The following is a 14,120-nucleotide window of genomic DNA, read 5'->3' as shown; positions in this document are numbered from 1 at the left end:
AAGACAATCTGTGTATAACATACAAAACATAGAGTTATTACTCTATGCAGCAACATTAGATAGAGATGTCCACATCATTGCTTATTAATGGCTTTGTGAGTGACACACCTGAGTTAAGCTCTGATTCAGGCACCTCTCACTTTCTCTCTCTATACTAAATTCAATTAATGAACAACTGCGTGTGTAACACAATAACAAATAACAAAATATTATTACTTTAAGCACGTTATGTCAAGTTTTTTCTTGCAATTTCTTTTCTTTACATTTTTTTTTTAGTTTTTGCAATTGAGCACTGTGTACACTGATAAATCAATTGACCATCACAGACAAGTTGAACACAACATGTTATAATGATTTATTCTCAAATGTCATCTAAGAATAGTTGAATATACACACATTTACACACAAGTGCACATCCCCTGAAGATTTGTTAAAGAATTCACACTTAATCAGCGTTGAACCTTAGCGCTTTGGTTGCTTCAAGAAGAAGAAAAGAAAAACCAGTCTTCAGGTATCCACCTTAAAAAGCAGCAGAACATTTCATTCACAGAGAGCTTCCTGAACTGATTTAATAATGATCAAACAGCTTTCAAAACTGATTATGATCACATAAAGTATATTTAATATAATTGTATAATATTTTATAATGGAAAATGTTGTAATATTGATGCATTCTTGTGAAGGTCTTTATAAATATACATTAAAACCATCTGCTTAAATATTCAGTCCGTCCCCCTCGTACCACTAAACCAGCTCTGACCAAATTATTAGCATGGCTATGACCATGCTCTCGTTAAATGTTTTGGTACTGTAGAACTCTATAGCTGCTCCTGCATCACCACTACATCCACCCTCATGTGCTACTGTATTGCCGATATCCTGACTCTCACTCACTCACTCATCTTCTATACCGCTTTATCCTGTATTCAGGGTCGCTGGGACCTGGAGCCTATCCCAGGAGGCTTAGGGCATGAGGCGGGGTACACCCTGGACAGGGTGCCAATCCATCGCAGGGCACACACATACACACACTTACACACTTATTTACACACTACGGGCAATTGTGGAACGCCAATCAACCTAACCTGCATGTCTTTGGACTGTGGAAGAAAACCAGAGTACCCGAAGGAAACCCACCAAGCACGGAGAGAACATGCAGAGACGGGAATCGAGCCCGGACCCTGGAGGTGCAAGGCAACAGTGCTAACCACTACACCAAGTGTATACTCAAAAGAGATAGCAAATTCAAAAGTAACACATTACTGAGTAATAGTAATATATTACTTTTAGTGAAAAGTAACAAGTAATTGTAAATTATTACTTTTATAAATAACTAACACAACACTGAAACACTAAACACTGTCACTCACTCAGATTTTTATACTTGCCCATTTGTCCCCCTTCTAACACATTAACATCATGCTACTAAACGCTTACTTGCCCCAGTATATATAATCAATATCTTTCAGATGTAAGTGGTTTTAATGTTATCGCTGATCAGTGTACATATTTAAGTATTAGACAACCATTTACAGTACCTTCGTTTTTAGAAAGTTTGGGGTTGTGATATGGACCTGCGTTCTAACACTTCATCTCTTTCAGACTTTGTAGCACCCTGCCATCAGAGGGAAAAGAACATGTACTGTAACATAGCACAGATGTGGCATCTGAACGTGTTAATGTGTGTTACTCACATAGGCAAGTCTGCGAACAGCTTGGGGAGAGGTGAGGAGATGGCGCACTCGCTCCTGAACCACTTCCCATGAATTCGGGGTGTGCAGGAAAGAACTGCTAAAATAAACATGCAATATTTAACAAATTCATGACTGCAAGGCAACTTTTTTACATACTTGTTCTAATACGATATTATTTTCATATTATTTTCATAGGACTTCATGGCAGAGGCTCCACATATTCTAAGCCTAATATTAAACAGATAAAAAGTGTCAGTCTTAAGTAAATTAAACAACATATTCAACTTCATATTTGGTCACGTATTCTTTGCCTGAAATAGCCATTAATTGATAACTTTTAATTAATTAATAATAATTAATGCCTGCATCAAGCCGGTGGCCATTGACAATCTTCTTTTTACAGCTTGTTGCTTGATTTCTCTCTTATGTATCCTTTTCATGAAGTGAATGCTCATTTGGACTAAGACCTGATGATTGATTTAGCAAATCTAAAACGTTCCACTTTTTCTGTCTTATGACTTTGTTGTGGGTTATGCCAATGTCTTTCAGCATGATGAACTTTCTCTCAGTTAGATTGGTCATACTTCTCTGTAAATCTGCAACCATAATGTTTCTGTAAACGACTGAGTTATATTCCAATAAAAATTAGCGATGCTGTTCCAGACGTAGCCATGAAAGCCCAAGCCATGCAATAGATTAGATGCAATTCTCTGTAAATTGGCAAACAGACTGTTTAAATAGATGTATGAATTCATTCTGCTGAAGATTATTGAGTCTAGAATCAGCCACAAAGTTATAGCCATGACACTACCTCTTCCATGCTTGACCAATGAGCTTACCTGTCATGGCACATGAGCAAATCCTTTATTTCTCCACACTTGGGCCTTCCCATCTCTTTGGCTCAGACTGTTCTTGGTTTAAGAATGCTTGTGGCTCATTATTATCATTTCTATTTCCAAGTCTGCCCTTCTGATTCTTAATGCTTATTTGTGGTTTGCATCTTGTGATATGCCCTCAATAAGTCTTGTTTTGAATGGTGGATTATGATAATATCACATAACATACTTTACACATGCCCTTTGGAAATTATTAATTGTCACTGAATGCCATTTTTAGGTTCTCCTTTACAGTTCTCACAATGTTTGTGTCATGAGATCATGTTGTTTTCCTTAGCCAACTTATTTGATGTCTGTTTCTTAGTACACTATTGCTTCATTTTTTCCCTTCCAGGAAATTTCAAATTGTTGCACTGCCTAAATCCAATGCTAGTCCAATTTCTATAGAACTTCAGAATTATTTATTGTTTAAATAACAGATACACCTGGGCTATAATAAACAGAATGCCAACTGCATGATCTACTGTTTTTGATTACGTGAGCTCAACCTTCCTTAGAACATAAAATGTGTCACGTTCAAGTTGTTTAACATATCTGGATATAAAAATCAGGATATTAAAGCTGAAATTCTGATCTCAAACCCAAATGTTTAACTCCAGGAGTGGAAAATCTAAACGGACAAAAGGAGTACAGCCTGATATTGTAAAAAATATTGCTAAACGAGAAGTAGCTATACTAGGTACTAAGGTATGATGATATGTAAGCACATTAAAAACACACAAACATGCAAACCTGTTCAGCTTTGGGTATGTCATTCTGGAGTGGCTTAGTGCAACTGAGCCGGGAAATCCCTTATATCCCGAAGGATGATTATCCTGGGATGGATCCTCTGTGTTGCCATGGAGATCATGTGTGTCTGAGGGGTTATCATCAGGGAGCTAAATTAATGAACAAACAGAAGGTTCATTGATGTGTCAGGACTTGCGCACAAAGAGATTCTATTTTGCAGAGTGTTAAATTTAATTGTAAAACCGACAATGACGACAAGCCATTACTTAATTGTTTCATTTTAACCACAGAAAACATACTGTTCTGTCATGTGTCCCTTGAAGCAAACTGATAAAACTCCATGTTAAGTCTAAACATTTAGTCTTTCGATTTTCTATAAACGTTTTACAAAAAAGCAGAGAGGAATGTCGCTTCACTTCCTACTGTATTTCACAAGCACAGACTCATAGCCCTTACTTTGAACTCAAAATTTTTCTTTGCTGGTTAAGAACTTTTGCGATTAGATCAGCACAAAAGACACTTTACTCCTAACACTTAGGAAATGTTAAATGTGGACAATTATGCCTAGTCACCAGTTGTGATGGTAAGATCACTCCTTACACACTATTCCAGTCACGGTTACTTGATTTTACTGTTTAACAGAATGTTTCATACTGTCAAACCTGTAGATATTATTTATGTCTTTTGTATGTATTGTGTTGTACTGGGTCCACTATCGTGTATTTCCTGTCTTGTATCTTGTTGTCAAAATGTACTGTAACGTTTCCTAATCTGGCCGGTGATTATCTCAATGTCACACTGTCACTGTTCTATAACATATTGTGCAAAAGCAAGTGCTATTTCACTCTGTACTATTGAATATAACAATATATAATAATCACCACCCACCCACGTAAATTCATCTATTACCCTGTTTATCTTCGAAATGGTCATTAGTTCCCTAACATCAGCTGTAAAGAACGTTGTGCCCCCTGCTGGATGCTACTCTATACAACAAGTAAAAAAAAAAGGATATGCATAACAATAAAATTAAATTATTTTAATACTTAAGTAGTAATAGGAAAATGTTCATGTGGTAAAAGCTTGCAAGACTTACATGTCTATTTACAGTTTCAGAGTTGTCCCTGCTAGAACCAAAGCTCCTGAATGGGGAGAGGGACCGGGACCTCAAGATCGCTGAATTCCTAAGGCCTCTTGGTTCAGAGAAGTGAATCTGACGTCTGGTAGACTTTGGTCTTTTTCTTGTTAGGACTCTCTAGAAATTAATAAGGAGACAGTGACATAAAGGAAAAAAATGTAACATCAAAGTTGATGTTATTAGAGACAATGCACATTGGACAAGGGCATAACTATACCACAGGGACACTCTGGAAAAGATCCCTCTCAGTGCACTCGCTGATTTTCGTCCTGGTGGAGAACTCTAACCTTGGGGAAATACCCTATGAGGAAAGAGCCAGAAATGCTGTTATTATACAAAATACATTTTAATTTTCATTTTCATCTTACTTAAAATAACAAATGAATTCTATGTAAACTAATATCAAGCTTATGGTTTGATTTATAACATTATTTAGCAGCATTAATAATTAAGTCAATGGAATATAAGATAAGTTAGTAAGATAAGCATGTGTGATGGTGTCTTACTTGGATGAACATCAGAGCATGTCACTAGTAATTAACTAGTAATTAAAGCAAACCAACTAATCCTAAGTGTTATTTCATGAACTTTATGGTTTTGTTTTAGTTTTTAAATTTTAAGAGAAAAATTCTAGCTATTGTGTAGCCTACAGGAAAACTGGGGTCTCTTGTCATTAGCACTTCACGATCTTCTCCAGAAAAAGAAGGCACCAGCTTAGGCTCTGGAAAAAGAAAACTTCTAGCATCGTCCTCATATGTGGCCAACACTTCCCCAACTGCAGGCAAGGAGAAATGACCCACATTGTAACTGGCTACAGTATACATTCACTGATCGCAATTACCATTTTTGAGAGCTATGAAAGTAAATTTTTTGTTCCTAAAAGTAACATTCAGTATCAAGTGGCATAAAGAAAAAAACATTTACCTGGCGGGATCAGTTGTATGAGCTCAACCTTAACAGTTTCACCTGCAGTAAAGAAAACATCACCTGATGCATTAGGGGTACATGTACTTATTTTTACTTAAGCATTGCTGCTGCTTGTTTGTGTAATACATATGAACAATCCATTCATCCATCCATCCATCCATCAGTCAAGGAGCGTCTGTAGTCCATCTAGGGACTGTGAAGGCCAATGGTGACCATTGGAGGCCGATGGTGATTACCATTGTATTTATTCCCATTTTACGAACATGGTAGGATCTCCAATCAACATTTAACAAATCTGCATGTCTTTTGACTGTGGGAGGAAACTTGGAGGAAACGCACCAAGCATGGGAAGAACATGCAAACTCCATGCACCAAGACCAGATGCAGAAATCGACCCAGACCCTGGAGGTGCAAGGTGACATTGCTAACCACTAAGCCACCGTGCCACAACATATAAAAAATAGACAGAACATATATCATTGTGTGAATCAATAGGGGGAAAACTAAGTAAAAATAAATGCGCTCCTTGTGTACATTGCAACATTTCAGCAACATCCGCAGGATCTCTGGCGTACTTGAATATCTGCAAAGAAATTGAATCAGATCAAAGGTATAGGCACAATAAATAAAAATTAAAGGAAGCCTTAGTGACTGCAAGCTTTAATAAAAACCTTCTCAAATGTCATCTTTGTCCTGAACATTAAGGGGAATACAGCTGGGAGACATTGTGACATTCGGTACTGGTTCATCAGGCACATGCTGAGGTACATGTCATCCTTCGCTGGTAGGTGCACTCCAGGACAGGTCACCTACAATCACAAGTAAAGAGTATGTAGAGGTCTAAAACACCTTTACACAACCCTGCTCCTGGAGTACTGTACATTTCAATGCTGTCTCTGCTTTAAGACCACTAAAACACACCTGTTAGATCAGGGAAATCATAAACATGTGGACAAATGGGAATATAGGGAACCATGGTTAGGAATTTATATACAGGCTGAGATCCAAATAGTGAACTGTGGAAATGTAGCACACTAGCAGGGGCGCGTGGGCCATGGTCTCATGCTTCATGGGGGCTAGTGCACTAACTTAGGGCGCAGGAAGTAATATGAATATGAAGCCATACCTACAGAATTTTACTATGTAACAGCATTATTAGTATTCTTGTTTGGTTGTTTCTTAAAGAAAAAGCCGCACACATTTACACATGAACCCCTTCATTGATTCACCATATAAATAAATATGACATAAATATATAGTAATACAAACAACCACATAAGTTTAAATCTCACTTACCGCTCTAACATAAATTTCAACCACCACTTTTACTCCTTTCTGATACATCGCTCAAATACATCCACTATTTATATCCAATAGCTGTGACAAAACTACCACAACGCAATGTAACACGAGAAAGCGTCGCGTTTCCATGGTATTTCATAGTGTTTATGTCGGGGACTTTTATTGTGCCTTTAACAAGGAACTACAACCCGGAAGTTAGAATTTCGCTGTCGGGATTTGTAGTCCTTATTGTGTGGCCCGGGTTAATAGCCTTCATACAAAATGTCCACAATTCTTATGTTGGATTTTAATGATCGCAAACTAACCAAAAACAGTTCAAAGGCATCATAAACTACCTGAAATATTAAAGCTGAAATGCTCAGGCATAAACACATACATGAACACAAATGAACATAATACAGTTTAAATTTATTTTATTGTTAATAAATGATATTAAGAAATACAGTGCAATATTGTGACTAAATGACTTTATTTCATTATCAAAATAAAAAAATTATTATGTTAAATAATTACATGTTAAAGGATTTTATAAAGTTTTGAGTTATTGACCGTCGCCGCAGTGTGCATGGTTTTCATGGGGTATGGGGTAGCTCAGAGGCATTGGACTATGGTTTGGAAGATCCCAGGTTTAAAAGTTGTCCCTTTTGGGCCCTTGAGTCTAAAAAAAATGCTCGAATGTATAATGAGAAAAAATTTAATCACTCTGGATAAGGGCGTCTGCCAAAGGCCTAAATGTAAATGTGTGTCCTCCAGTTTAGTCTAAAGACATGCATTGTCGACTGCATTTACAAATTGCCTGGACTGTACAATTAGTAAGTGGGTGCGTGTCTGTAGTTTACCAGAGTTTGAGGCTCTCAGCAATATAACACCTCTCTAAAGCAATAGCTACTGGTATGAAGTCATGGTTGACCATTTCTTAGAACATTTTAGAGAATTAGAGAATCAGAACTGTTTAGTCAAGTGCTGTAAAGGAAAGATTTCAAAAAGCAGTCTGGAGCCTTTATACTGTATTTCCATAGGCAAACTATTAAAAGTAACTGCGTCCAAGTTTAATATTTGTGGTTTCTCCATAAAAGTGGTAAATATGTTCTTCAATATTGCCACATACCATCGATCCTGCTCATTCACAGATACATTCCTCCAAATCTTTATTCATGTTGAGGGTTGCTAGCTTTGTTTAAAACCCTATCAGTGGCTACCTGGCAGTCCTGGAATTGTAATCTTTCTATCACTCTTTTACACAACCATAAGCACTTCTTTTAGCATTGAGTATTTAGTATAAACTGGCATGGTGGTGAAACAAGTACGAGTCCCACGATTTAATCCTATTTGTGTGAAGCTTAACATTTTCTTTACATTGTCCATGTGAGTTTCCTCCTACCTCCCAAACACATCCACCTACCTTCATCCCAAAGTGGGCAAATACACTGCCTGACAAAAAAAAAGTCAGACACATTAAACCTCCATTTAATCACCTTTAGCTTTGATTACAGCACACAAAGTGGTTGGCAGTTCATGTGTGAAAATAATTTCAGAGAGGAAAAACTCCATTGAACCTGATCGTTCCATATTCAGGTCATTAGCTGACTTCCTTTTATTGCAACTTAATGTTGTTGAGGGTAGACCTAAACAACTGAAGCCACCACAGATCATAACATAAGCTTGTACAGTGGGCACTATGCATGATGGGTTCACTGCTTCAAGTGTTCCCCTTCTTACCCTGACGACCCAATCATTTTGGAACCTGAAATCAAACCACATGTACACACCTTTTGCTCCAAAGTCCAATCTTTATGGTCCTTTGAAACCAACAAACTGAAACTGAAGCATACAGAAACGCTCTTACTTTCATTATTAAACATATTTTATTGTTTGTTTGTTTTTTAAACAAACAAGTGTTTAAGTGATCTCCATTCATTCACGATGTTTCGGTTGTTCATGGTTCAGCACTATCGTTCCAGTTTTAATAATGTGTTGAATGGTTCTATCCAACTTGTAGTAATTTCAAACCACCTTAGTTGTTTTCTTTGCTTGATGCAGTAAAATATGGCTTTTTTGGGCCAGGCAGTGTATAGATCAATTTAACTTAATGAGGAAATGGCATGTATTCCTGTCTCCCAATCCTCCCAGTATAGGCTCCAGACCCACCACAACCCTGAGCAAGTTTAAGTAATTACTAAATAAATAAACATACATTATATAACGCTCTTGACACAGTCATGACATATGGAATAGTGTGACTAATGTGAAGCAGATCTCCTGCTTTTATTTTTATTATCTGAGAATTAACTAAGACTATTCAAGACTACTAGAAAAAAAAAAAAAAACAGGACAAACATACAGTAATAGTTCATCTATGTTTATTTTATTTTGTCACCTCAATTTAAGGGTATCAGAAATGCAGCTGAATACCGAGTTCAAAAACAAAAAGGAAAAAAATAAAGAAGAAACCTTCCTAAATAAATCAACTAAGATATACAATCTTAAATCAAATGACATAGAATGAACCAGGTACAATAACTCTCATTAAATATTCATATTGTATGGAAAGAATTGATTGACCAACATAATTGGAGAAAGAAAGTGTTCACTCTTAATTTGGTTTTAACAACCGGCTCGTCAGCAGCACTTAAATGCGCAATGCCCCAAAACATATATGTAAAGCTATGGGAGAACGATTCACTAGTTTTGGTGAAACGAAGATCAATTTCAGAATCTAAACAAACTCTTTTCTTTTTCACGTAAGCTCCATTCGATAGTCTACTGCTGCTAAGTGGTGAAACAAAACATCAGCATCAGCTTGGGGCCAGTTATAAAACAAATATTAAAAAATAAAGATTGTATAAAGAAAGAAAGAAAAAAACTTCATTTGCCAAACACCAAAACTACTGCAAACCCTAGAATGAAGGAAAAACATTAGTGGAAATAAAAAGAAACATAAGAGTAAAAGTGCATTTGATGTCAGAAGCTCTGAACTCTAGGCTGCTGATATGGGTTTATATACTCTTGTAAAAGGAAGGAAAAGGAGGTGGGAAGTGATTTTTCCATTTGGTTCTATTCTCCATAAACACTTTCATCACTGTAGGCAATGTAGAGGAAAAAATCCTCTTCATGATGCTCCTAAAAAAATAAAAAATATATATATATTATTAATACTTCACTACAGCAACATATGAAGAGACTGTGGGCAGGAACGGAGAGATTGAGAAACTGCATTTAAAATCAAAAGACATGCAAGAATGAAAAGCAACAACTGAGCTGTTGTGTACCTGGTATAACAGGCCCATAGTTGCAGAGGTAGGAGGAATGACATTGTTTACAAAGAAGAATAGAGCATCTTCAGCCCTTAGGTGAATTCGTTTTCGGATGAGAAAATAGAACTGGCCAACTGCAGTGAAACACAGAAATGATAGATAATGTGACACCACACAAAGGATGTAAACAAAATACAAATATATTCACTTGTTTCCCTACAGAGCCTAATTGTACTATCGATTCATCCTGGCTAACGAGGGAGTCATTATTTTGGAGCAATGTCAGAAAGTGAATAATGTTTTTACTTATTGCATCATTCTGCAAGAATAACAGCCAAGAAGGTGCCGGATTTCCATTTATCCAACACTAAAAGAATTCTCCTGGTGTATATTTTACATGCATGTTAAAGACGTCTACTAACTAGACAATTATGATCTATTTAACAGGAAATATGTTATAGGCTATATTCAGAATTGCATTTTCCTCATTCACTGTATTGCTACATTGCATCACTCACCTGTGAGATCTGAGGGGACCAGATATTTCTTCTTATCCAGGTCTCCTATTCTGGCTTTGGGAGCTTTTTCAACAATTACCTAGAGCAAAAACAAAAGCACCCCTTACTCAAAGATTACACAGTCACATATAGACATAGTACAAGTCACAGTACTTTAGTTAAAGATGTTCATTTTTTTACTACAAATTATATATATATATTTCAATGTGCCTGATTTTAGCCTACACCCTTGCATATTTTTTTTCAGGTCCTTATTCATTCCTGGGAATACGTGCAGCAATCATAGGCATGACAAAAAGAAAGGGAAACAGCAGCTGACTTTTCCCCTTTGAACCTGAACCTTTCTGTTTGTTGTTCTAAAACATACATTCCTTAATATCACAAACTTCTTTTAATTAAGTAATATACACCGAATTTTCAGCAGTAAACAATATTTTAGGTAACAAAACATAGTTTAACAATGTTGTTCTCCCAAACTGTAGCAGGAACGAGGACTAAATAATGTTATAATGTTATTTTAATAAAGAATGGCACTGATTAAATCTGAGAGATTAACCTGCATTACATCTAGGGTTGTAAGAATGCCACAATTTTACAATTAGTAAATTTATATGATTGAATGATCACTTCACTAGTCACTAATGACTCTATCCAGTCATTCCTTATTACTATCTACCGTTTCTTTACGTATCGCAATCAAATAGTGTGGAAATACATATATCGCTACACTGAATACTTCAACCTTTTTTTAATTACTATTATTTTTAATAACCGTCACTGGCTTTTATATGGGCCCCTTTTTGTCACATAATTTTCAATATATTTTACGAAATTTTTAAGCATTAAATTGTTGATCAATATGGTAACACCATCTACTATTTGAAAGCTTAGAATCTCAGGATTTGATCCATTTTATGTTATTGTGACTGAATGACCTAATGCCGACATGTAATCTATATAATAACAGAAATATGATAATATATAGGCCCTTAATAAACCCCAATTTTTTGGCTGTGGTCTAGTAGACTTTCTAAGGTCACATTTAGAGGTGTATAAAAAAAATTCATTTTAGCCTCTATAACTCAGTAATTCACGATAATTTTTATACAAAACTTCAAAATTGTAGCTTTAGATAAGCCATGTTCATAAGGACCAAAGTATGTGGGAACAGTGACCATTTGAATCTGGGTATGTCATTTCAGGGAAAATAGGGTGACTGTTAAGAGGTTAATGTTTGCATCTGGGGTGGTAAATTCTTGCATTACCTCTATAATCTTACAGGTGCTACACTCCAAACTATGCACATAATCTTTAAAAATAATCTTTAATCAAAAAAATCTATAAACCGGTCATACTTATAGAATCGCAAAAGCCTATTTATGTATTTGTTTAAATGGTTAAATTGTTTGGGCTTCGGTAATGTGTCTCACATAATTAATTTGTTTTGGCTGTACCGCTAGAATTGTTTAAACAAAACGTCAATGGAAACAAAATGTCCTCTTATTATTGATTTGCTAAATTTGCAATAATATCATAAACATGGTCAATCACTGAGGAGAACAGCACTGCTGACCATACTGGAACAAAACAGTCCTCTCTTTCTTATAGTGCTGCACAACCTCTTTTCTTTTAGCTTATAATGACACAGGTGGCAATCCTGCGATGTAACGGGATTTACAGGACATTGTTATCAAAAATGGTTTTAGGAAGCACAAAGATTCAGAGATGGTTATTTTTGTTTTTATATTACATAAACAAACAAACATGAATTGCTCATTTCCATCTGGAGTAACTTATTACATAAACTGAAAACTGCAATTCTTAATACTTTTTAATTCGCCTGACAACACCGACTATTTCTTTACTGGAATTTTTTTCTTTTTCCTTTTCAACACATCCTTTAGTAACATCTTTATATCCTTGACGCTGGACAGAGACTGAATTTGTGTGTGCTTTCCATGTGTAAATAAACCTAGCATTTAAAGCTTTCCTGTGCTGTGGGAACTAGAAAAAGGACAATACTCTCACTCTGGTGGGGGAGGAAGAAGAAAAATCAGTGGGAGAGATAACGTGAGCGTGTGTTTGGTTTTTCTTTTCGGATTCTATACCATTTCTAAACAGACTCTGCAAATAATTTGCTCTTACCACACAGGATACTGCGCTGCCTGCCAATGTGTGAACACTTTAGAGAGCATCATCTGTAGAATTATAGAGGAACTCAAATGCAAACATATATACATTAAAGATAAATTATGATTTTTAAAAAATTAAGTCAGTGTGGCGATACATGAATTGCTACACAAAAGAATTGTGATTATTTTTTCATATACAAACCCACACACAGGTGCTGGCAGTTACCTTATTTACAGAGAGGCCAAAAAAAATGTAAACACTTTAACAGTTACCCATGCTCCACTTTAAAACTCGAATATGTAGGCAGAAATATGTAGTATCATGTTTTCTCTATTATACGTCAGTAGTCACATCATGCTATGATGCTATCATGTGACCAAGATTGTTTATAATTTTTTATATTGAAAATTGTTTTCATTTTTCATGCTTACATTTTTGGGCCACTCATACACACACATAAACACACACATAAACCTATTTATTTATTTATTTATTTATGGTGTAAAAATAGCAAAAAGTACACAAGTGTGCTTAGCTTTGTATGTCAACAACAAAGACAAAAGCATTAGCACTTCACTTAGTCACCACTTAGCTAGCCTATACCTACTGATAACACATACGTATCTACCCTCAGAGAACACACTTAATTTTTTTTATATATCCCACCTATTTTATAATATATTTGGCCAACAATCAGACTGGATTTTCTCCCACACAGTGTTAGCACTGACTGCCACAACAACTCCTGTCTGATTTCGGACATTACACTCTAATATTACGATGCTAACTGGATGCTAACTGCTCGTGTCCTTCAGCAAAGACTGACGTAATCCCAGGTTTGATAAACATACACATATTTCACACGTATCAATTTACCCTTACGCAACTGAAACACAGAGGGGGTTTAACGTCTTTTTAAGACAAAGGTTACACACTCATACTTTCCCTCGGCTAGGACAGAGCAGCTGTTTGTTGTTGGAGCTATACTCACAGGAACCCTGTCTGGGTATTTCTTCCTGATTTTCTCTCCCTCTGATCGCCTCTTCTCAAACGGATGCTCTTCTTTATACTGGAACTTCATCGCGGCTCGGTGTCAAACACTGTAGTGTACGGAGACGTCACTTAGAAAAGGAGATCCTTAATAAAGACGAAGCTGGACAGTTTTACTAGCTGTTGCGATGTTTATGTGACGGTCCTCTACGGCGCATGAATACATAACAGCGCATGCGACAAGCAATGTTTTTCTCTTCAGTTTTAACGAAGCTTTCTGTGACTTAGCGTTTTTTTTTTTTAAATCTAAGATTTGAAAAACAAAACGGCTAAATTACGCAAAAACGGCTAGAAATTATAATATATATTTATGGTATACATTATGTTGGTGTTTTAGGCACTATTTCACATGGCCCACAGTGTACACCCCCAGGGCGCGGAGGGTTACGGAGCAGTTATTCGGTCGGTGTTTATGCTGCCCTCATGATCAGTGGGTGGGGTGGCAACGCAGGGTTGCCAGTTTCTATTTTTTCCCCCTT

General features: G+C 36.3%; 2 protein-coding genes across 3 annotated transcripts; both read right to left on the bottom strand.

Annotated features, from left to right (window-relative positions):
* Positions 1 to 300: 300 nt before the first annotated feature.
* On the bottom strand, positions 301 to 6,770 carry spata6l (spermatogenesis associated 6-like). Of its 2 annotated transcripts, none has more exons than XM_053503902.1 (11): positions 6,681 to 6,770; positions 6,056 to 6,193; positions 5,919 to 5,967; positions 5,382 to 5,423; positions 5,108 to 5,232; positions 4,675 to 4,758; positions 4,416 to 4,574; positions 3,323 to 3,468; positions 1,695 to 1,791; positions 1,539 to 1,615; positions 301 to 519 (listed from the first exon to the last, which is right to left on the bottom strand). In XM_053503902.1, exons 1-10 carry the CDS (start codon positions 6,726 to 6,728, stop codon positions 1,547 to 1,549), a joined length of 957 nt encoding a protein of 318 aa, XP_053359877.1. In that variant the 5' UTR covers positions 6,729 to 6,770; the 3' UTR covers positions 301 to 519; positions 1,539 to 1,546. The 2 variants fall into 2 exon arrangements, with proteins under 2 accessions (XP_053359877.1, XP_053359886.1); XM_053503911.1 differs by having other exon boundaries at positions 1,695 to 1,788.
* Positions 6,771 to 9,029: 2,259 nt separating this feature from the next.
* gabarapb (GABA(A) receptor-associated protein b) lies at positions 9,030 to 13,810 on the bottom strand. The gene is made up of 4 exons (XM_053498979.1): positions 13,583 to 13,810; positions 10,459 to 10,537; positions 9,956 to 10,074; positions 9,030 to 9,806 (listed from the first exon to the last, which is right to left on the bottom strand). The coding sequence occupies exons 1-4, from the start codon at positions 13,670 to 13,672 to the stop codon at positions 9,741 to 9,743; spliced, it is 354 nt and encodes a 117-aa protein (XP_053354954.1). The 5' UTR covers positions 13,673 to 13,810; the 3' UTR covers positions 9,030 to 9,740.
* Positions 13,811 to 14,120: the final 310 nt, after the last annotated feature.

This window comes from Clarias gariepinus, chromosome 1 (genome assembly GCF_024256425.1).
Source record: "Clarias gariepinus isolate MV-2021 ecotype Netherlands chromosome 1, CGAR_prim_01v2, whole genome shotgun sequence".
Lineage (NCBI taxonomy): Eukaryota > Metazoa > Chordata > Actinopteri > Siluriformes > Clariidae > Clarias > Clarias gariepinus.
The sequence above is the reverse complement of the archived record's forward strand: the minus strand, read 5'-3'. Positions and strand labels throughout refer to the sequence as shown.

Coding starts and splice junctions, on each gene's coding strand:
- spata6l (XM_053503902.1), bottom strand. CDS start 6,728: ATGTATCAGAAAGGAGTAAAAGTGGTGGTTGAAATTTATGTTAGAGCG. Junction 5,424..5,918: donor TGTTGCTGAAATGTTGCAAT/GTACACAAGGAG, acceptor TCTTTACTGCAG/GTGAAACTGTTAAGGTTGAG. Junction 1,792..3,322: donor ACATACCCAAAGCTGAACAG/GTTTGCATGTTT, acceptor TGTTTATTTTAG/CAGTTCTTTCCTGCACACCC.
- gabarapb (XM_053498979.1), bottom strand. CDS start 13,672: ATGAAGTTCCAGTATAAAGAAGAGCATCCGTTTGAGAAGAGGCGATCA. Junction 10,538..13,582: donor AATACCCAGACAGGGTTCCT/GTGAGTATAGCT, acceptor TTTTTGCTCTAG/GTAATTGTTGAAAAAGCTCC. Junction 9,807..9,955: donor CTATGGGCCTGTTATACCAG/GTACACAACAGC, acceptor TTATTTTTTTAG/GAGCATCATGAAGAGGATTT.